Raw genomic sequence first — 27,717 nt, forward strand, 5'->3', positions numbered from 1 at the left:
GTCTCTACCTTATAGAATTCCTAACTTTTTCCTAGTCTCAGATAAAATGCCATCTCTTTTACAGTTACTAGAGCCTTCTGTCATGATTTGCATTTTCTCTGTGTTTGACTCACCTCCACATCAAAGTTAAGCTATCAGAGGACTAGTCTGAATCTGGGCTGGACAAACAGGTCTTTGGCAGGATTGCTGGCAATGGATGTGAACAAAACCTGTGCCAGAGATGTTCAAGATATAAAAATATAGTTTATGGGAATTATGCCCAAAGGGCAACAAAAATGTGCATACCCTTTGATCTAGCAATACCACTACTGGGTCTATACCCTGAAGAGATTTTGAAAAAACAGTAAAAACATCACTTGTACAAAAATATTCATAGCAGCTCTGTTTGTGGTGGCAAAGAATTGGAAATTAAGTGAATGTCCTTCAATTGGGGAATGGCTTAACAAACTGTGGTATATGTATGTGATCGAACATTATTGTTCTTTTTTTAATTTATTTTTATTAAAGATATTATTTGAGTTTTACAATTTTCCCCCAATCTTGCTTCCCCCCGCCCCCACAGAAAGCACTCTGTCAGTCTACTTTATTTCCATGTTGTACCTTGATCCAAATTGGGTGGGAACACTATTGTTCTATTAAAAACCAGGAGGGATGGGAATTCAGGGAAGCCTGGAAGGATTTGCATGAACTGATGCTGAGCGAGATGAGCACAACCAGAAAAACACTGTACACCTAGCAACATGGGGATGATGATCAACCTTGATGGACTTGCTCATTCCATCAGTGCAACAATCAGGGACAATTTTGGGGTATCTGCTATGGAGAATATCATCTGTACCCAAAGGAAAAAAAACATTATCTTATTATGTAATTTTGATATCTCATACTTTATTTTTTCTTCCTTAAGGGTATGATTTCTCTCTCATCACATTCAACTTAGATCGATGTATACCATGGAAACAATGTAAAGACTAACAGACTTCCTTCTATGGGGGGGGGGGGGTGGAGGGAGGGAAGCAAGAATAGGGGGGAAAATTGTAAAACTCAAAATAAAATCTTTCTTAAAAAAAGTCTATTGTCTGTGACAGTGGTTCTCAAAGAGAGTGTATCACCAAATGTATGGAACTGACACTAGCAATTGTCTGTCTATGGGAATGGACCATCCCCAAACTCTACATTCTTCTAAAACGTACCTCAAGAAATACTATGCCATGAGCAAAACAAGTTTGAGAACCACTGATTCTCCTTTCCACTTCCACTGTCTGGTTTAATTCTAGTTTAATCTCTTATAACTTTTCACATGAACTATATACTATTTAGTCTTCCTACCTGAGCTTCTGCCTCTCTCTAATTCATTCATACAAGTTGACAAAAATTTTGAAAAAAGGACTGTTCTAATCTTCTGTTGTTTCTTATTGGTCTATGGAATGGAATACAAAATGAGCCCTATGGTCATTTTTTTAGCATGAAAATAGGTTTTATTTCCTTTATTTTGTTCCAAAATTCTCTACTACTCTACTCCCACCACAACCACAACTTTTGGCAGTGGGGTATTAATGCCTTGTCGCCTCATCTTATATCTAGTATTCATCAGTGACTGAACATTTCAAGGACAAAAAATGTTTTCCTTCCTTTCTTTTCTTTTTTCTTTCATTCATTGATATCTTTTGCTTTAACATTAGATTGATCTTGGGGCAGTTAGGTGGTGCAGTAGAGTACCAGCTCTGGGAGTGCCTGAGTTCAAATCCGGCCTCAGACAATTAATAATTACCTAGCTGTGTGGCCTTGGGCAAGCCACTTAACCCCCATTGCCTTGCAAAAAAACGTAAAAAAACAAAACATTAGATTGATCTCCAGTAGATTTCTCCCTCTTAGACAAAGGATTTTTAAAAGGAGGAAGGGGGGTATTAAAGTTCAGTTAAATTAACCCACATGACAATCCATCAAAACACATTGATTAAGCCTTATGTCCAAGGCAGGGTTCTGAGGATACAAATACAAAAAAATAAAAGGTTTTTCTGCTTAATGAATTTACATTCTAAAGCGGTAGTCAATTTATAGACACATAGATACACACGAAGAGTTAAATATATTTAAAGACCGCTGGCTAGGTGGCACAGCGGATAGAGCACTGGCCCTGGAGTCAGGTCAGACACTTAATAATTACCTAGTTGTATGGCCTTGGGCAAGCCACTTAACCCCATTGCCTTGCAAAAAAAACTAAATATATATATATATTAGATAGATAGATATAGATACAGATACAGATACATAGATATATCTAGATATATAAATACAAAGTCATTTGTAAAGATCTTAGTTGGGGAAATAAAAAAAGGCTTCACTGGCAAAAAACAGTTCTTACCCTCATGGAGCTCACAATCTAAGGAGGGCGACAACAGTAGGTACTTAAAAAATTCTTGTTGCTTGATTGTTGTAACTGAAAGACTTGGTAGGTTGCAAACAAACAACAGGTGGAAGGCACCAACATGAAAGACCACCTCTACACATATCATTGATTTCCTTTTTAAAACGAAATATTTTGTTTTATGTATTTAGAAAAACGAATCCTGCTTTACAGCTTGAAAAAGGGAGACTTGAAATAAAAAAAAATAGGAATCAATAGGCTAATAACCCTAAAGGGTCAACTAGAAATTAATCTGAACAATGAATAAACTTCAGCAAATCCTACTCCTTTGTTTTATAGATGAATGAATTCATCTATTAAAGGCTTTGACCGACTGATGGGAGACCCAGCAGGGCAAGTCACTTCACCTGTTTTCCTCAATTATAAAATGGGGAGAACAGACCACGGCCAAAGCTGCGCCACTTTCGTTTCCTCATCTATAAAATGAGGATTCAGACCATCCCCAAAGATTGGTCACCTTCCAGGACTGTGATAATTAAATGAGAAGCCGCTGCTGAGGTCGCGCAGGCGCAGTGACTGCAACGACGCAGCCAGCGCGCGCAGGCGCAGTGCTAGGTAGCTAGGCTGTGGGAGGGCGCGCGCCCGGGCACGCGCGACTCCCTCCTCCGACTCCCTCCTCCGCCTCCCCCCCCCTTCCTCCCGCTCTCGCGGGACTGGATGGGCCTCACGGACGCCAGCCGGCGGAGCAGGCACACTCGCGGCCCCACGGGCCTCGGTGATTCGCCTCCCCTCCGGACCAGGCAGGCGGCGAGGCCCGGGCGGGAGGAGCGCTCGGCGCCGCTGAGGGGCCCCGGCCCTCTCTCCCCGCCGGCGGCGGCGGCAGCGGCGGCGGCGGCGGCTTCTCCCCCGGTGCAATATGTTCAAGAGAATGGCCGAATTTGGACCTGACTCCGGCGGGAGAGTAAAGGTCTGTGTCGGCAGGGGTCAGAGGTCAGGGCGGAAACGACCGGGAGCGGGGGGAGGGGAAGGAGGAAAGGGAGACTGAAGCTTCCGGCTTGGCGCCGGTCGCCCCTGTTTTCCTTCCGGTTCAACTACGCCGGCTCCTCCCCCTGCATCCCTGGCTTCTCGGGATTGCTCCCAGTGGGAGTTGGGGGGCGATCTGGGAGAGTCTGTCTAGTTAACTCTCGTGATCCCACGCCCGCCCGCCATTTACAGAGGAGGGCATTGAGGCAGGTGAAAGTGAAGTGACTCGGCCAGGTCCATGCTGCTAGTAAATAGTAAATAACAAGGAAGGAGATAAGAAGGACATAGGTGGTGCAGTGGTTAGAGACTTGGTTCACATCCTGCCTCCCCAGTCCAGTCACTTTAAAGCAGCTTCAGTTTCCTCATTAGAACAAACAAGCCTTACAAAAAAAAAATGATTATTGGAAATATTACTTTAAGAAAAACAGTCGGGATGGCTAGGTGGCGCAGTGGATCGAGCACCAGCCCTGGAGTCAGGAGGACCTGAGTTCAAATGTGACTTCAAGACACTTAATAATTACCTAGGTGTGTGGCCTAGGGCAAGTCACTTAACCCCATTGCCTTGTAAAAACCTAAAAAACAAAACATAAATTAAAAAATTAAAAAAACAAACAGTCGTTGGCACTGTTCACGGCCAACAACTGATAACTTTACCAGTAGAAATGGCATTGTTGAAGGGGCCAGTAACATCCAGGACTGATAGCTATTCCAAACCTTCCATATGAACTGCCTCATCAGTTAGAGAAAATGTGAGAGGGCCTGCCTTTTCTCTTTGTACCCCCAAAACTTCCTTAGCGCAAAGTAAGCCTTAAGGAAATGCTTCCTTCATCAACAAAATAGGGCAGCTAGGTGGCACAGTGGATAGAGCACCAGCCCTGGAGTCAGGAGTACCTGAGTTCAAATCCAGCCTCAGACACTTAATAATTACCTAGCTGTGTGGCCTTGGGCAAGCCACTTAACCTTGCAAAAAAAAACTTTAAAAATATATCATCCTATAAAATAAAGGAGCATATTTGACAACCTCTAAACTCCCTTCTACAGTGCATTGGATGGAGCTCCAGGCCTGGAGTCAGGAAGACTCAACTTCATGAATTCAAACCTAGCTGTGTAATCTGAGCGAGCCACTTAATCCTCTTTGCCTCAGTTTCTTCATCTCTGAAATGAGCTAGAGAAGGAAATGGTAAACCAGTGACTTTGCCAAGAAAACCTCAAATGGGGTCAAGAAGAGTTAGACACAACTGAATAAAAACAGAGGTCCCTTCCAGTCCAAATCCATGAATTTGAGATACAATCTGTGATACAGAATAAATGTAGAGAAAACTGATGATGAATGAATGAATGAAAAGATACTTATCTCTCAGTGCTTCAGGCAAATCTAATTTCCAAGATCCCTTCCAATTCTAAATCTGTAAACCTATTTAAAATTAATAAAAAGAAGAATTGCTTTGTGATTCTTTTAAAGGAAATAAATATGTGTGATCCTGAGCTGGTCATAGTACATCAGGAAACTCTTAGGACTAAGTTTCTAAAAAAAAAAAAAAAAAAAAGACTAAGAGTTTCTGAGGAAATGCTAACCTATGTTGATTGAGAATATTTCTTCACCTTGGGTTCCTTATGTTAATGAAATCACAGAACTGGTGCCCCCCACCCCCAAAAATGTCCATTTTTTTTACCTAAATATAAAAATATCCCCTTCTATGTTATCCATCCCCCTGAGATCAAGGGCTGTATTCCTTTTGTCTGTTTTCTGAGAAGATGATGATTTGTATTGGTAAAAATTAGTTCCCTGTGCCTATGAAATCTCAATTATAATCCCTGTTCCAATCTCCTGGCACACAGTAGGTGCTTAAAAAATTCTTGTTACTTGTAACTGAAAGACTTATCAGAATTGATAAGTATTTGCTTGTCTTATCCTTCCCCCTCCCCACCTACCGTGTCCTTCGTTTGTGTGTTTGTGTGTGTGTGTGTAATAGTCAACTTGTGTAAAAAAAATAAAATCAAAAGCATTGAGCAAGTAACAACCTTGTGGCAGGAGCTGTTTGAGTATCTGACAGAAGGCCTGTGATGAGGTACTCCAAGTGTGAACTTGTTGCATATTTGATGACGATGAAGGCTGCAAAAACTCATCCTTTATTTAACCTAAACAATAGCATTTTAGTCAGTGTGCTTCACTTACCACAGGTTTCATACCATATAATATTTTAGCATCTCCTATAAATCAGATGATTTTAATAATTAGTATTTTTATATCATTTTAAAGTTTGCAAAGCACTTTACAAATAGTGTTTATTTTATTTTTATTTTGTCCTCGCAGCAACCCTGGGAGGTAGGTTCTAGTATCACCATTTTATAGATGAAGAAACTGAAACAGAGTGATCTGGTCCAAAATCACTAAGTGCCTAAGGCCAGATTTGACTTGGTTCTTCCTGATTTTAAGTCCAACACTTTATCTTAGCTGCCTCCTGCTGCCTATATTGTTAAAGTTTGGTGGAATAAAAATTATGACACATCCTCATCTAAACAATTTTACAAGCAAAATTATTCCTATTTGCACTTGAATAAATAATATCAAAGAATTTAAGATAAACATTTAAATAATGTTTCCTGCTTACATTAAAAGTATTTTACCCAATTATAACATGTATTTTCCAGAAAAGAACTATATATAGTATAGTGTTTAACTTTGTGCATTCTAGATATTTACAAATTCATCCAAACTAATATAGTACAAAGAAATAAACATGTTACCATTGAATTATTGGCCCACTGGCAGCTACAATAAATCATTAGCACTTTTGTCTTCTATTAGTTTTGAGCCGCACAATAATGTTTAATGAGTTTTGAAATAATTTTTCTTTTAGGGGGTGACTATTGTTAAACCCATAGTTTATGGTAATGTTGCTCGTTATTTTGGAAAGAAAAGAGAAGAAGATGGCCATACTCATCAGTGGACAGTATATGTAAAGCCATACAGGAATGAGGTAGGAGAAATATGTTGTCTTTCATAAACAGTTAAAACAGTTTTTCTAAATTTTATTTCCATTGAAATGACTTAAATCAGAATAAAGGTCTTAAGGTCATATATTGGAAGAACATTTTTAAATTTACCCAAAGGTTCTTTTGTAACACTTGTCACTGACTGTAAGAAATATGCTGCAGATGCTAAATTAACCTAAAATTTGGGGTTGGAAAGTATTTCATTCCTGCAGGGGTCTTACATAAAATAACTACAATAAGTTATTATTTGCACAGTAACATAATTCTTAAAACATTGGTTTCAGTTTTACATTAGGAACAATTATAAAATGCTAAATTCCTACAAACATGATGTTCAGGTGGTAGGAGCAGTAAAAATTTAAAATGTGCTCACATTAGGAAAATTATATACATATATATATACATACATACATATATACGTGTCTTTAATTTAGTTATTTTTCTTTATCAAGTTTATCAAGTTTTATCTATATCAAATTTATAACAATTAAGAGAAAATTTAATAACTAATCTTTTTTGCTCCTTGAATTTTATGTTAATAAACATGAATGTTTCCAAATACAAGGAACAAAATAAAAAGATTGTATATATGAAACTGCTACATTATGAATGTTTTTATTTGAGGGTTTTTTTAAAAGGTATTTAATTCAGAATACTGTCCTACTGGCTCATTCTGAACTCTCTTCTGTTCTCTACATTTAAAAAAAATGCCCCAGCAGCACTATTTTCTTAAGTATACTGCTTCACCAGCAGTATACTATTGTGCCTGGCCTCTTTTTCCCTTTTTTATCATCTTTGTCCAGATGAAGATAAAACCATAGGATTTTTGTAATTTGCTTATCTCTTACTATGCATTATGTGGAGCATTTTTTCATTTGGTTATTGATAGTTCACTTTTTTTCGTGAACTATCTGTATCTTTTGATCACATATCTGCTGAAGAATTATTGTCTTTCTTGTATATTTAAATCAGTTCCCTGTGTAACTGTGGACACCAGCCCTTCATTAGAGAAATTTACTGTAAAGAATTTTTTTTCTAGTTAACTTCTAAATTTAACTTTTAATTCAGCCCACTTTGGATTTGCCTGTGCTTAAGTGGTTCATTTTGATGTAACCAAAAGTATTCATTTTATCTCCTGTATCTTCTCCAGCCCTTGTTTGGTCAAGAACTCCTTTTCCATCTATTTCTGTGAAAAGTGTCTCCTTACCCATCTATATTTGTGAAAATTATCCTTTTTCCTATTTTAATTTACAATGTGACCTTTTACATTTCCAATATAGATCCATTTGGGACTTATGTTATATGGTATTAGATGTTAGTTTTGTTTTAATCAAATTGCTGTCAGTCTGCTTTCCAGTTTTCCTGGAAGATTTTGTTGAATAGTGAGTTCTCAGTAGTTGGAGTCTTTGAAAATCCTGCTTCAGTCTAGGGGTCAGTCATTGTGCTGAGGGCAGGGAATACAAAGAAAAACAAAGTCCCTGCCCTTGAGAAGCTCATAATATAATGATTATTGGAGGAGAGGCTGGGGAAAGTAGTGTTGTTTAGGGGGTTTTTCCCAACCAGGAATACTTGAAAAAAGTCTTCTGCTGTATTAAACATTCTGTAAGATTTTATTCAGTTTTGTATGGCAGTTTATCTTTGCTTATATGCATTTATCTTTTGCCTTTTGGAATATCATATTTTAAGATTTCTTCTCCATTAAAAGTAGCAGCTGCAAAGTCCTATGTAATACCGACTGTAGCTCCATAGTAGCTGAATTCTTTCTTTTCAGATGGTTGCAGTCTTTGTTTAATTTAGAAACTCAATTCTGGTTTCTGTATTTCTAGAAATTTTCATTTTGAGATTTCTTTTAGGAAGTTATTTATTTCTGTTTTTACTTTGTCTTCTGGTTTTAATAGATTGTTGTGGAGTTATTCTCCTGAACTTTTTGGTTAGGGTAGTCGGACACCCTTCCATCCTGGCCTCAGTCTTCTTGTAGTCACTTTCTCTAGTGTGCCTTTGCTTAGTACTGCAATTTTCTAATGCCCTGGGAGTCCCATTGTGAATGCTCTCTGCCCTGCTACAGGTTTCTTGGCCCCCATGTTACTTCCTGGCCTCGGAGCTGTTGTTTCCAGAGGTCCCTGAAGCATCTCTAGGGCATCATTATAGACTTCTGAGTTGTTCTTCTCCACTTACATTGATTTGGCTGTTGAAACTTCCTCCATCACACTCCCAGACTACTAGGTTCTTTTTTATTTAATCTGGACCAATTGGAAACATTTCTCTTATTACTCTTTAAATTTCCTCATCTTCCAATCTAATGTTCAATCTAGTGCTAATTTGAAATCTTTGTTACAGTACATATGTGAAAGCTGGACCCATCTGAAACTAGTCAAAGAGTCATCTTAAATGTCTACAGTGACACATTGAAATTCAGTAATCATTTACAACCAGTTATGTTGGTCAGTCAGTAACTATTAAGAACTTGCTCTATGATGTATCTAAGCTCTGGGGGATACAAAAAAGGCAAAAAATGGGGGAGACTACAATCAGATATATATATAAACAGGCTAAATTCAGGATAATCAAGAGATAAGTTAATGCCAGAGGGAAGGCCCTAGAAGAGCCTGAAAGGAGCTGAAGGGAAACTTACTGTAGAAGGTTGATTTTAGTTGAAGCTTAGAGGAAGCCTACGAAGGCAGGAGGCATGGAGAATATTGTACATGGAAGAGCCAGAAGCCATTGTCACTGAATGAAAGAGAACATGTCAGGGGAGAAGATATAAAAAGACCAGAAAGGGAGTAGGTTAGGAAGGACAATGAAGGCCAGTTGTGTTGGGCATTTGAAATGTGAAAAAGGAAATGTGAAATATGATCAGTGTTCTCATGTGTACAAGTATGTACAGCAATAAATTTAATACAGATTAGACCATAAGTACCAGGGCAAGAGCCAGGAACAGAGTAACTTCATAAAAGATGTATTATTTTTAAAAAGAAAAATATTTTCATCAAGGGTATCTGAGGTAAGACCCTTTTATGCCTGGGAGATAAGATGAGCAAAAGAATGGAGATAGGACAGGGCAGAATGATGATCAGAACCTATGATTGGTTCATTTTGGCTGTAACAAAGGAAATGGAAATATTGTGAGAGTAGGCCAGGAAAAGGGGATTAGAATCAGACTGTAGGACTTGAGTTTCAGGCTTAAGAGTATGCATTTTGGGCAATGGGAGACCATTCCAGGTTTTCTGAACAAGAGAACTAAGTAATTATAGTGATGCATTAACAAGGTTGCCCTGACAATGGTATAAGGCTAGATTAGAGCAGGAAGAGGTAAGATACTACCACAGTAACTAGGCAAGAGAGAATGAAGAACTGCATTAGATGGTGGCCTTAGGAAGGAGAGTCCAGATGCCATAACAGTTGTGGAGGGAGAGTCAGTCATATTTCACTCATAATAGGATATGAGGGAGTAAAGTCTTAGTTGACTCCCAAGATTTCAAGCTAAGAGCCATTAACAAAAAGTCATAGAAATGTAATACATAAGTGAAATCCCAGTAAGTGAAGCCAGCCAGCCTTTCTGTCCCTAGGGTGCTTGCTTCCATGCTCTTTATAGTCATGCTCTCCAAGGTTTGTGGGTGGTTTACTCCAGTGCAAGGGGAATGGCAGGAAGGAAACTAATCTCACAGGGCTGGGAGGATTCAGCTAGAAATTATCAAGAGTCTGTTGTGTCTAGGGCATCACACACACACACACACACACACACACACACACTCATACATACATACACTCACACACTCACACACTCACACACTCACACTCTCCCTCCCTATCCTCCTGGAACTTAAAGAATAGAAGGGGGGAATGAGAAAAGCACACAAATAGCTATACTCTAGTCCTGTGATTAATACTCTAGTCCTATAATTAAATCTGGGTAACTTAAATGTTGGCATAAGAAAGTACTATAAATCATTGATTTGAAGAATAGAATGGGAAATTGCAAATGCTTCATGATCTCAAGCTGAGCCTTATGAAGTGTTTTAGGAGACAGTTCTTAAAGAGTAACTTCAAAATTGTTTTGAATGCCAGCTTCTCCATTTGAGTAAATGACTTCCAGCCTAAAATGTAAGCTATTTTGAAGAGTCACATTCATTTTGATTTATAAATTCTAATATATTTGTTAGAAAATAATTCTACTTGGTTTATAGTCAAATATTCTTAAATATACTTAACAGGGCAAATAAAGCAAAAGGTTGTATTCTAGGGGAAAATTGATATATCATTATTAATAGGAAACGCACAAGGTTTCTGACTGAAATGACAAAACTTAACTTTGTGTGCCTTCAAATTTGCTCAAGGGATCAAAGATGATGAATGCAAAAAGAAAAAATTGACATGACCTATTTAAAGACTAGATATGCTTAATATAAAAAGGGGTGGAACTAATTGATAACATTCCAAGAAAATACAACGACCTTCTGTTTATAAGGCAACAAAATGACCTGAACAATTTGATATCTAATGCCTATTCTTATCTTATGGGAAGTTAACAATAAGAAAAAGAAAATAGTAATCTGGAGGTGTTTCTCAAGATTCCACAGAAGTCCCCTTACAAATACCTGTTACTATTTTTCCCAGTTAAATCCAACTGAATTATTTGACATTGATGTGTTCTTTGACTTGATTTATTGCATAAAAGTAAAGCAGAAATTAAGAAGACATTATTAAGAACTTTATACAATATGCTATGATGTTGTGTCTTTAAAAATAGTTTCATGTAATTGGTCTCTCATAGATTTGGAATGTTATTGCAGCAAGAGATCTTGCAGCTCATATTGTCCAGACTCCTCACTTTTTTAGATGATGCTGATACCCATAGCAATGGAAAGACCTTATTTGGATCACATAGCTAGTGAGTGGCAGAGCTTAGACTAGAATCCAGTTATCCTTTATATCACATAATTAAAGAATTTGAGGATCAAAGCTACAAGTAACTTGGGATGATGGAATCCTATAGCTGGGAAAGACCTCAGATATCTCAACCAAGCCTAAATAGCTAAATCACAAATTTCCTCTACCACATTCTAGAAATCCAACCTCCAAAGAAAGACTTCCAATGATAAGGAACTTACTGAAGTAGCACTGTTTTTTTTCCTCAAGCCAAAACTTGCCTCTCTATAAGATTAATTATATTTATTCATATTTACTTTGCCAAGTCTTATACATTTATTTTGTTTATAGATGATTAAATATGATGTTTATTGTTGTTTCTACAAAAATGGTCTCTAGTAAGGCATATAATGCTCAATTTTTGCCCTTTTTTTCTTTGGAAAAATTGACTCAACAACTCTTTTCCAAGAACATAATCTTAAATAGGCAAATTTGTCCTTTAAAACAAATTAATTGGGGACTGGTTCTTTGCTGGACAGAAGTATATGTCACCAACATTCCTAGACAATTAAAATAATTTGAATTTTCAAACCAAACATATTTGGGAATACTTTTTAAAAATAAAATATTTCTGTGCAATTTATTATTCCCTTTGCTTTTATTTGCAAATAGTGGAATGTAATATGTTATTGTGCTTGTATTTTAGGATATGTCAGCATACGTGAAAAAAATCCAGTTTAAATTGCATGAAAGCTATGGTAATCCTTTAAGAGGTATAGTTTGATTTTTTTAACTTTAAAGTATTTTTAAAAAAAACAAAAAGCAGTTGTTTGCATTTATGGTTTTTTTTTTCTTTTCAGTTGTTACTAAGCCACCATATGAGATTACAGAAACAGGTTGGGGTGAATTTGAAATAATCATCAAAATATTTTTCATTGATCCTAATGAAAGACCTGTAAGTAAACTTTTAAATTTTTGACATAATGTCTACATATTATAATGTATATCAAATTGCTTGCTTGTAGGGGTAAAGGGGAATGGGGATGAGGATGAGGACAGAATTTAGAATTCAAAATTTGAAGGGAACAAAAAAATTAATGATTTTAACTTGATGCCAACAACTAAAATCTTATTAGCATCAAATTAATGATAATGGTTATTTGGTCTCACTGTTCTTCCATCACTAATTATTGATAACTTTAAACTTATGATCATTGTTGTGACTGGTCATAAATACTGCAGTCACAATCATCTGCTTGACCAGAAGTGGTTAACACATCACCTTCACTACCCCTGTTCTTTATAGATATGTCTATTTAATTGTTCATTTTAAATACGACATTTCTATTTTATTAACTTTTGTTATATGCTGGGTTATATACTCAGACTTGAATAATGTATAATAATAATAATGTATAAAAGATATTTCATCTTTATTGAACTTTTCCCAGTATTCTTAGTATATTTGCTTAAAAAAGAAAACTGGTTTTTATAACCAAATTTTATAAACCTGTTCTGGGGCAGCTGACAGAACAAGGTCTGTAATCTGGAAGGCTCAAGATCAACTCCTGCCTCAGACACTTAGTCTAAGGCCTTAGGCAAGCCACTGTCATGAGGCAAGCTTCCTCATCTGTAAAATCGGGGGAGTAACAGCTCCTTGCCCTCAGGATTTGTTATAAAGACTAAAAGTAACACGTATAAAGCACTTACATAAATGTTCATTGTTATTATTGTAAGAAATGATTTACATCATCTCTAGGATTGCCTTCACCAGTTGATGTGATTCTGTCTTTTAAAAGGCAGAAGGGACTGAAAGAAAAGGGACTCTAAGAGTTTAAAGGACATTAACAGACTTTGATCAGATTACTGATTCTGTTCCCCCTCTTGATCATCAGAAGGGATTGCAGTAACCCTTTAATAAATGGGAAACTATATACAGACATTATTAGGTGATTTCTCTCATTGTCAGTGAAACAAAAGTCCAGAATTCAACCTGGTCTAGTGAATACCACTAAACTTAGGGTTGGGACAACTGGTCAGTTGAATCAATCATTGAGTAAGCTCTGTGTTTGGACATTGTTTTAAAAAAAAAATTATCCCTGCCATGAAGAAAATCATATGATCATATTCTAATGGAAATACAGTATGTAGCTTATATGTATGTATAAATATGAGTGTATGCATATATATACATACATAGATATAGACATGGGTAGATTTGTGTACACACACACACATATATCTAGATATAGCTATCTGTCTCTAAGATATATATACAGGCATGCATGTGTGTGTGTGTGTGTATGTATGTATGTATATGGGGGCAAGGTGCATGTATTAGGGAAAGGTGAGGTATGTCAGTAAAAGGAGTAACAGGAAACACCTCAAGCCTCATAGGATTTGAGCTGAGTATTAAAAGAAACTTGGTGGGGTGGCTGTGGCGTAGTGGATAAAGCACCGGCTTGGAGTCAGGAGTACCTGGGTTCAAATCCGGTCTCAGACACTTAATAATTACCTAGCTGTGTGGCCTTGGGCAAGCCACTTAACCCCATTTGCCTTGCCAAAAAAAAAAACCTAAAAAAAAAAGAAAAGAAACTTGGAAAGATAGGAGGCAAAAATGAAGGGGGAAAGTATTATCAGCATGGGGGATGGGAAAACCTGAATTTAAATCCCACCCCAGACATACCAGCTGAATGATCCTGGGTAGATCATTTAATCTCTCTGTCTCAGTTCTTCATCTGTAAAGGTTATAACAATATCTCCCTTATAGGGATGTCTTAAGGATGACATAAACATGTATGTAAAGCATTTGTCAGTTTTCAGCTTTAATGACTTGTTATTGTTATATTGACCCTATCTTTGCTTAGCACTGTCATATAACCGACAATGTTTTGTGGTGATAATGGAAAGGATTACACTTAGATGTTTTTTATTTTTATTTATAGGTAACACTTTATCACTTATTAAAGCTATTTCAGTCAGACACCAATGCAATGCTGGGGAAAAAAACTGTTGTTTCTGAGTTCTATGATGAAATGGTAAGAATATTTTTTAAATGAGAACTCAAATCATTTTTTAAGGGAAAGATTTTAAAGTTTAATATTTTAATATTGTTTCTAGATATTTCAGGATCCAACAGCAATGATGCAACAGTTATTAACAACATCTCGCCAGCTAACCTTAGGAGCCTATAAGCATGAAACAGAATGTAAGTATTAAAATACATAATGATTTACATTCATTATCATGGAACCAAAGTTTGTTTTAGTGAAAAGGTATGTGATGTCATTGTTATTATTAATAAAAATGTTTTCATTTAAGTAAATTATATGAGTTTTAAGATGCAACAAAGTCTTTTCTAAATGACTCCAAAGTACTACTTTTAGATATCAAAAAGTCACATTCACAGAACATCCTTGTGATTTCCATCCTGCTTTTTCTATTTCTATTTATCTTTTATTAACATGAATTTTGATGACCTCTCCCCACCTTAATATGTTGTATTTTAGTATCTATTTTAAAATTCTTGTAGAAAGAACTTTAAACCCACAAAATTATAATTTTCTTTTGTATGAACAAATAGCATTTTTTCATGTATATCAGTTGTTATATAGTTTGGGGAAATTTGTATTTGGCAATTCTTCAATGTGGGATTAAAATTTATTCTATTGAACAGAATTAATTCTATCTTTACATTAACATGAGGTTCTAGTCCCATTTCTACCTTATTTTGCAAAAATCATTTAACCATTTTTGTGCTTTTGTTAGAGATTATAATTACTTTTCCTCTTTGTTTTTAGGATAAAGTGAGATATATTTGTGTTAGATCACCTTAAAATGTTAAAAAATGGGGAAAAAACTAAAATGTGAAAAGTATTGTTTAGATTATCCTTTCTGAATCATCAAAATAGCCAAAATATTTCAAAATATAACTTCCTTTCTGTGTGGATGAATATCTGCCTCTACTGCAAGTATCTTTATGGCAGAAACCCTTTATTTTAAGTGCCATTTCAGTTAAAATATCTCAAGTTGTATTCATCTAAGCAGGAAGAGTTCAGCTAGTGGAGAATAATTCAGTTCATTAGCAATGTAGAACACTTCAAGGAGTATGATCTGCTTTTTGTTTTTTTAGTTTTTGCAAGGCAATGGGGTTAAGTGGCTTGCCCAAGGCCACACAGCTACGTAATTTTTAATTGTCTGAGGCTGGATTTGAACTCAGGTAATCCTGACTCCAGGGCCAGTGCTCTATCCACTGTGACACCTAGCCAGCCCTGGAGTATGATCTGAAATAAAGCCTTAAAGCTAGGTTGAGTAGGTTGTAGAAGACCTTAAAGGTCAGTCAGAATTTTATATCTGATTCAGTAGACATTAAAACACTAGACATTTTTAATTGGCAAGTGACAATAAGCCTAATTTACAGAAATTGTTTTGAGAAGGGGAGAGATCTCGACAATAGACATCTTGACCTTGAGGTGCTGACCAGATGTCCTGATGGAGAGAGAGAGCTAGGAGGCATCTGAAAATGTAGTATGAGAAATGTTGAGGAGGGAAGTGAGGATTTGTGACTTGTCCAAGTAAAAGGATTGAAACCATGCGGGTAGATGATTATTCCAAAGGAAATACTATAATTTGAGAGAAAATTTGTGTTTAAGGGCTGAGAAAGATGAGCTAGAAAGACAGAAGAGATAATCAGAGAGGTAAAAGAAAAGCATGAGAGTTAAAGGAGAGGAGAAAATAGTCCACCGTGTCTTCTGCTACAGAGAAGTCAAGTAGGCTCATGATAGAAGAAGGTCCATTGAATTTGATATGTCTTCAAAATAGTGTTTCAGTAGAGTGGCCTGGTCAGAAACCAGGTAACAAGGGTTCAGAGAGTGAGTGAGTATTGAAAATAGATATGTCTGACTTTTTCTGACCCCCTTGTGAGCTCTTGCTCTGTGTACATTCTCCATAAAATAGTCTTTTAGGCATTTGAACACCGTGGCCAGCCTATTAGAGTTGCACTCTCTGCAGCAGTTAGAATGATTGGCATTTTAGTTTGAGAAAGGACCTCAGTATCCTCTCCTGCCAGCTCATCTTCAGAATCTTACTAAGACAATTCAAATGGAATGATTCAGCTTCCTGCCAAGGTGCTGGTGTACTCTCGAGCTTTCACAAGCACCCCACACTGAGGTCAGCACAATGGCTCTGTAGACCTTTAGTTTGTTGTTCAGCCTACTAGCCCTTCTCTCTCATACTTCCCTGTGGATCCTCCCAAACACTGAGCTCTGGCAATACATGTGTCCACCTCCCTAGAGAGCACACTGCCCAGGTAAGTGCACTATCCACAGTGTTCAAAACTTCTCCATTTGCTCTGATGATTCCACGTTTGGATGGTGTGGTGCTGGCTGACAGAGTACCTGTGGTTTCTTGGTGTCGTTAGGACAAAATGAGCACAGAGAATTTATTCATACTTCGCTGCATCTCAACTTCAGAGGCTTCATTGAGTGCACTGGATCTGCAAGAAAATCCATGCACCAGCACTGCCAGTATATAATGTTTTCAAGTTAAAGAATTTACTATCAGTGTGGTAGCTGATCTCAATATAGTGTTGTCCTTATTGAAGACATTTGACAACATGGCTGAAAGCATCATGCCAAAAAAGCATGGGAGCAAGAACACAGCCTTGTTTGATTCTACTGGTGACCAGGAAAGCGCAAGAGTATCTATCCATTATCCAGAACCCAGGAAAGCACATCATCATGAAAGGGATGTACAATACTGATGTACTTCTCTGGACAACCAAATTTTAACATAATTTTCCATAAACCCTCACAATTGATGGTAACAAAGACCTTGATCAGATCTACGAACATTGTGTATTGATCTCTATTCTGCTCCTGGCATTTCTCTTGGACAACAAACACCAGATCAACATTCCTCAGCCCTTTCTGAAGCCACACTGACTCTCAGGTGGAGGACCATCTTCCAGATAAAGGATCAGCCTATTAAGGAGGACTCTGACATGAATCTTACCAGCATTGACTAAGAGATATTTCCCATGATTGTCATTTCTAGTCTGTAATCTATTTCCTTTACCTTTATAGAGATCAACAATGGAGGTGTCCTTGAATTCCCCAGGGGATAGCCTCCTCTTGCCATATAGAAATGTAGAAATTTCGCTTTTGTATGTGCATTGGACCACCCACCACCACCACTTGTATATCTCAGCTAGTAAAGAATCAGCACTAGGTGATTTCCCACAGGAGAGGAGTATAATGGCATTCAAAGACTTCTTTTCCATTAGAAATTTGTCTAATGAGGGATTGACTAAAACCTGAGGCAAACAGTCAATGGCTTCAGCATTAATGACTCCATCAGCACTGAGTAGTTGAAATGTACCATATGTCCTTGGCCCAGAAATAGCCTTCAGGGCATCATAAAAGTGCTTTGAATAGTTGCCATCCACATAAAATTGAATTTCATCTTCCTTCTTACTGAGCCAAGAATCCTGCATCTCTTTCAACTTTGCTTAGAGGCAGCAAATACAGCATTCTATTTCTAGGAATGAGGCAGAAGAGAAAGGGGATTGATAACTTGAAAAATTGGAAGAAGCAAAAAAGAAATCTTTTACCATTGTTTCAAGGGTAAAAGAGACCAGTTTGTAAGCTGAGGGACAGAACCAGTAGAATAGAGGAGACTGAAAATGCATGAGATAAAATGGAATGATTATTAATGAAGCAAGGTGATGGAAGAGAGATGGAATACAGGGTACAGTTAAATCCATTAACTTCTTTACATGACCAGGATGTCAGTAGAGTAATCACTGATGTCACTGAGAAGTAAAGGTTGAGAAGGTTTCAGATGATCTTTTTTGAAGAGATTAAAGGAGAGATAATAAGAGATCAAGTGACTAGATTATAGTGGCTAGAGCACCGGTCCTGGAGTCAGGAGTACCTGAGTTCAAATTAGGCCTCAGACACTTAATATAATAACCTAGCTGTGTGGCCTTGGGCAAGCCATTGCCTTGCAAAAAAAAAAGGAAGAATCCCATGCACTAAGGAAAGCCAGATTGAGGCTAGATAACATAAATTTATAGTGAACTCATTAAGGAGGATTATCTACAACTCAGGAAAAGAATCTACAACTTGAGGAATAGAACTATAATGTTGCTAAGGTGTTCTCTCATTTTCAAACTTTAAAAATATTGCATTAATTTCCATTTCATACTGCTTGCCTTTTAAAAGCATACTTAAAAATCTACATAAATGATCATCATTTCCATATGTTACCAACAAAACCTAGCAGCAAAAAAGACAGAAAAAAGAAATTCCATTCAAAACAGCTGCAGACACCATAAAATATTGGGGAGTCTACCTGCCGGGTCAAATCCAAGAACTTTATAAATATAATTACAAAACAGTTTTCATACAAATAAGTCAGATCTAAACAACTTGAAAACTATTACTTGCTCATGCCTAAGACAAATTAATATAGTAGAAATGACAATTTCATCTAAATTATTCTACATAGTGCCTTACCAAACTACCTAAAATGATATAGAGCTAGAAAAAATAATAAAATATATCTGAAAAATAAAACAACAAGAATATCAAGGTAATTAATGGGGGGAAATGCAAAAGAAGGCCTAGCCCTTATCAGATTTAAAACTATATTTTAAAGCATCAGTCATCAAAATTATTTAGTAATGGATAAGAAATAGGGTGGTGAATCAGTGTAATAGGTTAGGTTCATAAAACATGGTAATAAGTAACTATAGCAATCTTTTTTTTTTTTTTAGGTTTTTGCAAGGCAAATGGGGTTAAGTGGCTTGCCCAAGGCCACACAGCTAGGTAATTATTAACTCTCTGAGACTGGATTTGAACCCAGGTACTCCTGACTCCAGGGCCAGTGCTTTATCCACTGCGCCACCTAGCCGCTCCTTATAACAATCTATTTGATAAACTCAGAGACCAACCTCTGGAATAAGAATTTGCTATTTGACAAAAAACTGCTGGGAAAACTGCCAAGTATGGCAGAAACTGTACAAAGACCAGCATCTCACCTCTCCTCTATCAGATTGACTAAAATGATAGAAAAGGGAGATGATAAATATTGGAGGGAATATAGGACAACTAGAACATTAATGCAACATTGGTAAAGTTGTAAACTGATCAACTGTTCCAGTGAGCAATCTGGAACAATGCCCAACTGTGCAAACCCTTTGATGCAAGACCACCACTCTTCAGGAGCAGCTAAATGGCGCAGTGGATAGAGCATTGGCCTTGAAGTCAGGAGGATCTGAGTTCAAATTCAGATTTAGACACAATAATAATTGCCTATCTGTGTGACCTTGGGCAAGTCACTTAACCCCATTGCCCTGCCCCCCCCCCAAAAAAAGGCTATCACTCCTAGGTCTGTATCCCAGAGAGATGACAAAAAAAGGGACGCACAAGTACTAGAATATGAATATAATGGAATATTATTGCTCTATGAAAAACATTGACAGGCAGATTTCAGAAAAACCTAGAAAGACTTAACTGAATGGATGCTGGATTAAATGAACAGAACCAGGAGTGCCTTAACACATTGTGTGACGATCAACTATGATGGACTTTGCTCTTCTCAGCAGTCAATGCAGCAATCAAAGGCATTTTTAAAAGTTCTGCAGTGAAAAATGTCGTCCACATATAGAAAAAAAACTATAGAATCTGAATCCATATCATCTTTTTAATTGGGGGGGGGTTGCTTTTCCTTTTTTCATAGTTTTTTGCTTTTTGTACTGATTCTTTCAGAAAATAACAAATATGGAAATATGTATAAAATGATTGTATATGTATAATCAATATCAGATTACTTGCTTTACTTTTATTTTAAAAAATGAAAATTATCCCTACATATAATTGGACAAAGAATTTTTTTTTTTAAAAGTATATTTGAGGGAGGAACCAGAAGGATTTGGAGTAGTCTAAGAAACTCTTGCTCCTTGACCCAGGGGGCCAATAGTACTAGAGCAGACTAAGGCTTCTCACCAACTGAGAGTCTACCTCACTGTTTCTGGGAAAGCCATTGTCAAGATTATGGTAGGCTAAAAGTAACCACCTACAAGAAAAAGATGAAGAAAAGTCCATGTAAAGAAGAGATTGTACACAAAAGGAAGAGACTCTACAGGGGGCCAGAAAATGATCTATTTGAGCTCAAACAGCATGTGACAAGAAAGATACCATTAATAGCAGAGGCACAGCAACTGAAATTTTTTTTATGCAGAAAATAAGTCATTGTGATGAATTTATGACCAATCTTATTGATAAATCAACCTCAGTGGAAATGTATAGATCTGTAACCAGATATTTTGGTGTACTCAATAGAGAGGACTCATCACAAAGCTAAGAATCTGAGAACTGAACAAGAACAAGGAAAACTTTATTGTAAGATCTCTATGGAATGAACTATTTAAGGTAGAACATATTTGAACAGAAACCAGAAAAACACTGGCCTAATTACTGTAAATTTCCAGACTAGCAGATCACCATATCTTAAAATATTGTATATAACCCTTTAAAAAGGCAGTAATCTTTAAGACATGAGTCTGTTGAGACAAAAGTTAGATCAAAGTGTGACTTAAATATAAATTATTCATCGAGGGAAAAAATCTTTTTTGTTTCAGATGTGAATGTATTTCATCTAATACTTACTACATGTCTGTATGATTTTCTTCTCAGGTACACCAACCAACCTACTTAGGAGAAATAGCAAATTTATATTCTTTTTATACTCCTATATCCTCTTTTTACCCTTTCCCCTCTTCAAACCCTCAGAAAAGAGTCATCACATCCTTTGAAAACATTAAGGTTCTGAAAGGGCACTTGTTCATCTCTCCCTCTTAGAATGTTAACAGTACATTATCATGTAGTCCCTTCACATTGCTCCTCTAGACTTTATATTTCAGAATTTCTACTCTGCTCTAATATTTTCATCAAAAATACTTGAAAATCCTTTCTTCTATATTAATGGTTCATTCCTTACCTTAGAGATTTAATTCTTTTAGCATTATCTTTGCCTTCTGAAATAACTCATTCCTAGATCTCTCAGAAATAGTAGAAGCTCCCAGATCTTGTATGATCCTGAGTAGGTCTTAGTATTTGATTGAATAGCTTTTTTTTTTTTAGATTTTTTAGATTTTTTTTCTTTTATATGAGAGCTCAGTATTTGGACTTTGACATTCCTGGGATTTTTTCCTTTTGGAGTCCCTTTCAGGAATTTATTCATTCTGTCTTCACTTTGTCTCTTTGGACAGTTTTCTTGAAATAGCATATATTATCCCATATTTTTTTCAGTTGGGTTTTTTTAATTCAAATTTTTCAAGGGATCAGTGATTTTTTAAATTATCATTTCTTCACCTGATCTGTGTCTGCTATATTGCTACTCCCTAATCTGCACTCTGGGTCTGTCTTATAGGAGCCATCTTCTTTAACTTTATACGGACACAGAAGAATCCTGCAAGTTTTACCTAACCTATTTCTGCTTAGGCTGTTAGTGGCTTTGCTGAAGGAATCTCCTTGCCTATTGCTAGTGGACCTTTGTCAGACTGATTGTGCAGTTCTGAAGTGAAAGAAGCTTTATACCTGGTTTCAACGGAATATTTAGTTTAAAGTACTATGTGCACAGATGAATAATAAAATGGATTCAATTATGAGAATATCAACATAAGAGTATGAATATATCTAGAAAAGCATTACTTAGATATATGTGAACTTTTTCTTATTGTGTAATTCTAAGTAAATGAGTATTTAGAGAATATAGAATATATTTATAGAGAATTTAAAGCATATTTAGTTTAGTAGATGAAGGGAATGCTCTAAATATAGTTTACCTAGATTTTAAGCAGTTTACCCCAGCAATCCATGCTTGGTCCTTTACTACTTAACATTTTTATCAGTGACTTAGATGAAAATAGGAATAGTGCAATTAACAAAAATTTCAACTGGGAGGAATAGTTGACAGAGTCAGAATCCAAAAGGATCTTGACAAACTAGAACACTGTGCTGAATCTACTAAAATGGAACTTAATAAGAAATATAATGCCTCATATTTCAGTATTAAAAATCATCTTTATAAGTATAATATAGGGAATCTCTGATTAACAGCAGTTCTAAAAAAAGAGAGAGCGATGTTTTAGTGGGCCACAGGCTCAGTAAAAAATAGTAATTTGATGTCCCAACCCAAAAAGTTAATGAAATTTTGGACTGCATTAAAAGGGACCTAACTTCCATAAGAAAGCAATAGTCTCACTGTATTCCGCCCTAGCCATATCTCTTCCAGTTCATTTCTGGGCACTGTAGTTTTTAAAATAAACTCTGGCAAACTCTTGGGACCAGAGTAGGGCATTCTTTTTTATTTGACTCCAAAGGGCTCAACCAGAAACAATGGTTGGAAATTGCAGAGAGACAAATTTAAATTTGGAATCTAGGAAAACTGCTTACTAGAATTGTCCAAAAGCTATCTCAAGGTGGACTATTACCTGTCATGTATTTTAGAATGAGAATTCTTTTTATGTCTGGGTTAGATGATGATGATGATGATGATTAGATCGACTAATAAGAGACTCTTTCCAGTTGTAAAGATCTGTAATACAATGAAATTGGAACCTTTTATCAAGCCATCAAATGTATGTAGTATAACATGTTAAAGCTTGGTATCCTTGTATAGCTATGAAAATATGATAAGTTCTTTGAGTTCAGATTGCTTGACTTGACATTAACTTTCCCTACCTTGTTGTGTGTTTTCTTTGTTTTTTTAAAATAATTTTTGATAGCTCTTGTTTTTATATCACTTATTATTCTTCCCATATTTCACCCTCTACAAGAGGAGCCTCCCTTCTAATATGTTCTGTCTTCCTCATTTGTGAGCTACTTGAGAGTAGGAACTGTATTTTTTTGTCTGTATCCCTAACAGCACAGTTCTTTGTACATAATAAATGCTTTTGTATTCATTCATAAAAAAATTTAAAAGGGAAAAAAGTTTTGTAAATCGAAACAGCATATCAAAAAATCTGATATTATATATACTATTCTACCCCTTTACAATAGTAGGATGAAATGTCATATTTCTTTTGGGGCCAAGCTTTGTCATTATAATTTGGCAATGTTCATTTCCATTTCCTTTACTCTTTTCTTATTGTATATTTTTCCCCTAGTTTTGCTTATTTTATTTTGCTCCAGTTCTCAGAAATTTTTTCATGTACTTCCTGAATGCCTCTTATTTACTTCTTAGAGAATCTTTAAGGAGGGATCTAAGAGACCTCCTTAGGGAGGTCAAAATGGAATCTCTAGGTCACTAGAGCTTGCATAATTCTAAGTAATTTACCAGAATAGTTGGGCCAGTTCACAGCTCTGTCAACTTGTGTTCCCACATTCCCTCTAACATTGAGTATTGCTAACTTTGCCCATTTCTTTGGTGTGAGATAAAATGATTGATTTTCCATATTTGCTAAAGATTATGGAATGCTTCTATTTGAAAATAGTGTTAAAATCATATGGCATGAATTCCCCAATTGACAAATAGTCAAAGGATATACAAAGGCAATTTGCAGATGAGGAAATCAAAGTGATCCATAGTCATATGAAAAATTGCTCTATTATTATTATGTATAATATATAATTAATTATTATATTAATTATATAATTAAACTTATTAGAGAAATGTAAATTAAAGCATCTGAGGTACCACTTCACACCACTTATGGCCAATATGACCAGAAAGGACAGTGATCAATGTTGGAAGGGTTGTGGGAAATCTGGGGCATTAATACATTGTTGGGGAAGCTGTGAACTCATCCAACATTTCTGGAAAGCAATCTTGAATTATGCCCAAAGGGCAACAAAAATGTGCATACCCTTTAATCCAGCAATACCACTACTGGGTCTATACCCTGAAGAAATCATGAAAACGGGTTAAAAACCTCACTTGTACAAAAATATTCATAGCAGCTCTGTTTGTGCTGACAAAGAATTGGAAATGGAGTGAATATCCATCATTTTGGGAATAACTGAACAAATTGTGGTGTATGTATGTCATGTAACACTATTGTTCTGTTAGAAACAAAGAGGGATGGGAATTCAGGGAAGCCTAGAGGGATTTGCATGAAGTGATGCTGAGTGAGATTGAGCAGAACCAGAAGAACATTGTGCACCCTAACAGCAACATGGGAGTTATTGTCAACCTTTAATGGATTTGCTTATTCCATCAGTGCAACAGTCAGGCACAGTTTTGGTGTATCTGTGATGGAGAATACCATCTGTATCCAGAGAAAGAATTGTGGAGTTTAAACAAAGATCAAAGACTATTACCTTTAATTTTTTTGGGGGGGGGAATCTTATTATGTAATTTTGCTATCTCTTATACTTTATTTTTTTCCCTTAAGGATATGATTTCTCTCTCATCACATTCAACTTAGATCAATGTATACCATGGAAACAATGTAAAGACTAACAACAGACTGCCTTCTGAGAGGGATGGAGGGAGGAAAGCAAGATTGGGGGAAATTTGTAAAATTCAAAATAAATCAATTTTTAAAAAATCATATGGCCTGTATATTGGAGATATTTACTTGAAAGTAATAAAATGACTTATCTTTTTTTTTTCTTCCCAGTTGCTGAACTTGAAGTAAAAACCAGGGAAAAATTAGAAGCTGCCAAGAAAAAAACAAGTTTTGAAATTGCTGAACTTAAAGAGAGATTAAAAGCAAGTCGTGAAACTATCAATTGTTTAAAAAATGAAATCAGGAAGCTTGAAGAAGATGATCAGACTAAAGAGATATAAAAAAAAATCTCACAAGGACTTAAGTAGGAAAGTAATTGAAAATAAAGTGGATTTTGTAAATGCTATTATGTTTCTTAAAGGAACTCCAGGCATAGTTGTCTGTCTTAGACTTCTTTGCAAAGACTCCAAGGATTTGTATCTTTTAAACAAGTTGAATGTAAAATCTTCATAGGCAATTATAAAATGCACTGTAAAGATATTTTACTAATCCACTAAAGGCATTTCTGTGACTTCAAGCACAACCTCTAGTTTGTTGTTTCTAATTGCATTGTGTGTAAAGCTTGGTAACTTTCTTGAGAAATAAGGTATAGCTTTTACACAAATTTTGTATTTTTTTCAGAATGTAGAATTAGGATTTAAAGAACTGGACTTGCCCATTTTACTGTTTCCATTAGACTCAAGCCTATTTTGTATGTGCTACAGAGAGGCCACCCACAGAAAGATACCCTTCCTCACCTGCAATCATCCCTCCAGATGAAGCCTGTGGACTTAGAACTTTGAAAACCATAGAATCATATTGGCCTCCAGTGGATCAGTAATGGACCTGAAGGGGCTTTTAGAAGTATGAAGGATGTTGCAAATGTAAACTGCACAGTTCCAAGGATACCTGGTGAAATGTTCATTCCCAGTGGACAGTGTTGAAAGTTTACTTTTTCTCACTTTCTAGGATTTGAAGGGAGTTTACATATACTTTATAATGGGTTAAAACTAGCCAGTGTAGCTCTGCAACAATCTCTTAAGGGAATTGTCCATGTGTTGCTTCCCATTTAGGGGATAAGCATTGGTATTGGGAGCTCCCTGGTTAAGGAACTTCTGCCAATATAGGTAGGCATCCTCCCTGTGATATCTAATTTGAGAATTGCCTAGGGCACCAAGAGGTTGAGGGACTTACCCAGTATCACCGCCAGTGTGTGTTGGAGATGGGACTTGATCCTGGGCCTTTCTGGCTCTAAGTCAAACTCTTGTCTCTTAGGCCATACTGCTCTCATTTACTTAGGGATATTCTTAAGAGATTGAAGAACATATTTCCATGTTTGAATATGGTTTGTAAATATTTGAAGGTAAAATAAATCTTGATGGATTAATTTAAAATTGTGAATGACTTTTACTTAATATGCTATTATGAATGGTTATCCAAAGCTTTTATAATGTCATGGTTTAGAATGGGAATTTTAAGATCTGGGATGGACCTTAGTATCTAGATCATCCCCTTCGTTTTTGCAAATGGAAAAGACAGACCTAGAGAAATCATGTATCAAGCTAGCACTTTATGAGAAGCAGTACTAAGAACCCAAGACCTTTTTATAATAGCCTCTGAAAAGCAACAAAATGCCTCATCCCAATTCAAATGAAGTAGGGAAAGTGTTGATAAATTATGGAGTCTTCCTATCAATCCATCAGACACTAGAGATACAAAGAAAAAAGGAAATTGTTGTTAACCATCAAAGATCTTGCATTCCATTGGAGGAGGCAATGTGTTGTTTTTCAGTCATGTTTGACCTTAAAGTCACAACTAGTAAATGAGGCCAAATTTGATCTCAAGGAAGATGAGTCTTCCTGAATCCAAGGCTCAATGCTCTATTCGATGCTCCACCTAGCTTCCCCAAGTTGTGTTATGTACAAATATATGCAAAAAAGTGTACTTGTGCACAGTTATATGAAAAATATTAAATACAAGACAAGTTTTGGGAGGAGAGGTCATCAGGAAACTGGTCACAGAAAGAATTCCATGTAGAAGGTGGTGTTTGAACTGAATTATATGAGGGGAAAAGGGAAAGAGGTAGCATTCTAGGCTTGGAGGACGATCATTGTCAAGGCCCTGAAAAGGGAGATAGTGTTATATGAAGAACTATGATATCTGGCTTGGCCAAACCATAGCTGGAAAGAATGTGGGATGTCAAGAGCTTTAAAAGCCAAAAAGAGGACTACATTTTCTCTTGATAACAGTAATATATTGAGTAAAGAAAGGAGTGATGCAGTCAGATTTTTTTAAATGAAATTATTTGGGGAGCTGTATGTAAGATAGGGTGGGAGAGATGGGGAAAAGAGATCAATGGGAAGGCTATTAGAGTGGCTTCAGTCTCATGAATGAGATGAGAAAGATTTTGAGGTAGAAACAGATTGAGTAAATGGATGAGGTATCTGGTGTGAAGGAAGAAAGTAAAAAGATACACCAAGCCTGGAAGGGAAGAGGGTTAACTGGAAGGAAGAATTTGGAGAGAAAGATACTGAACAGACCCATGAGTCTGATACTTTTGCCAACCAGAATCCTACTACAGATGACATTGCTCAATTTTTCCTGCCCTTCTGGAAATCTCTTAAGGTCAATGTAACCTACCATACCTTCTGTTCCTAAGTTTTCTCCAATTATATACTGATGCTGCAGATTTTCTTCCTGTGTGTGTATGGATCTTTTTTCAGCAGTCTGCTTCATACATGAACAATATAATGAAAGCTTTGTAGATTCAAGTTTTCATTGAATTCCTAAATACCTCACTGCCTTAATTTTCATCTTCAAATTGTTACATTTTTTTAAATTAGTGACTCATACATACATGAATGCTTCTTACACCTTCATTGGTTAAATAATTGTAGTAACTGTTTATAAACACCAGGTGGCAATGAGTACAAAACAGACTAAACTCTTGCTAGTTTACTTTTAATAA

At 36.3% G+C, this 27,717-nt stretch overlaps 1 protein-coding gene across 2 annotated transcripts; it reads left to right on the forward strand.

The window, feature by feature from the left end:
- The first annotated feature begins 2,998 nt into the window (after nt 1-2,998).
- YEATS4 (YEATS domain containing 4) lies at nt 2,999-26,150 on the forward strand. Of its 2 annotated transcripts, XM_074226116.1 has the most exons (7): nt 3,006-3,335; nt 6,253-6,372; nt 11,961-12,027; nt 12,115-12,209; nt 14,200-14,292; nt 14,375-14,462; nt 24,882-26,149. In XM_074226116.1, exons 1-7 carry the CDS (start codon nt 3,285-3,287, stop codon nt 25,049-25,051), a joined length of 684 nt encoding a protein of 227 aa, XP_074082217.1. In that variant the 5' UTR covers nt 3,006-3,284; the 3' UTR covers nt 25,052-26,149. The 2 variants fall into 2 exon arrangements, with proteins under 2 accessions (XP_074082218.1, XP_074082217.1); XM_074226117.1 differs by lacking the exon at nt 14,200-14,292 and having other exon boundaries at nt 2,999-3,335; nt 24,882-26,150.
- The last annotated feature ends 1,567 nt before the right edge of the window (nt 26,151-27,717 follow it).

Source organism: Macrotis lagotis, chromosome 2, assembly GCF_037893015.1.
Source record: "Macrotis lagotis isolate mMagLag1 chromosome 2, bilby.v1.9.chrom.fasta, whole genome shotgun sequence".
NCBI lineage: Eukaryota > Metazoa > Chordata > Mammalia > Peramelemorphia > Peramelidae > Macrotis > Macrotis lagotis.

Excerpts from the sequence above, each read along its gene's own strand:
- YEATS4 (XM_074226116.1), top strand. The coding sequence starts at position 3,285 with ATGTTCAAGAGAATGGCCGAATTTGGACCTGACTCCGGCGGGAGAGTA. Across the intron at positions 12,210-14,199 it reads TTGATCCTAATGAAAGACCT|GTAACACTTTATCACTTATT; the intron begins GTAAGTAAACTT and ends TTTTATTTATAG. Across the intron at positions 14,293-14,374 it reads CTGAGTTCTATGATGAAATG|ATATTTCAGGATCCAACAGC; the intron begins GTAAGAATATTT and ends TATTGTTTCTAG.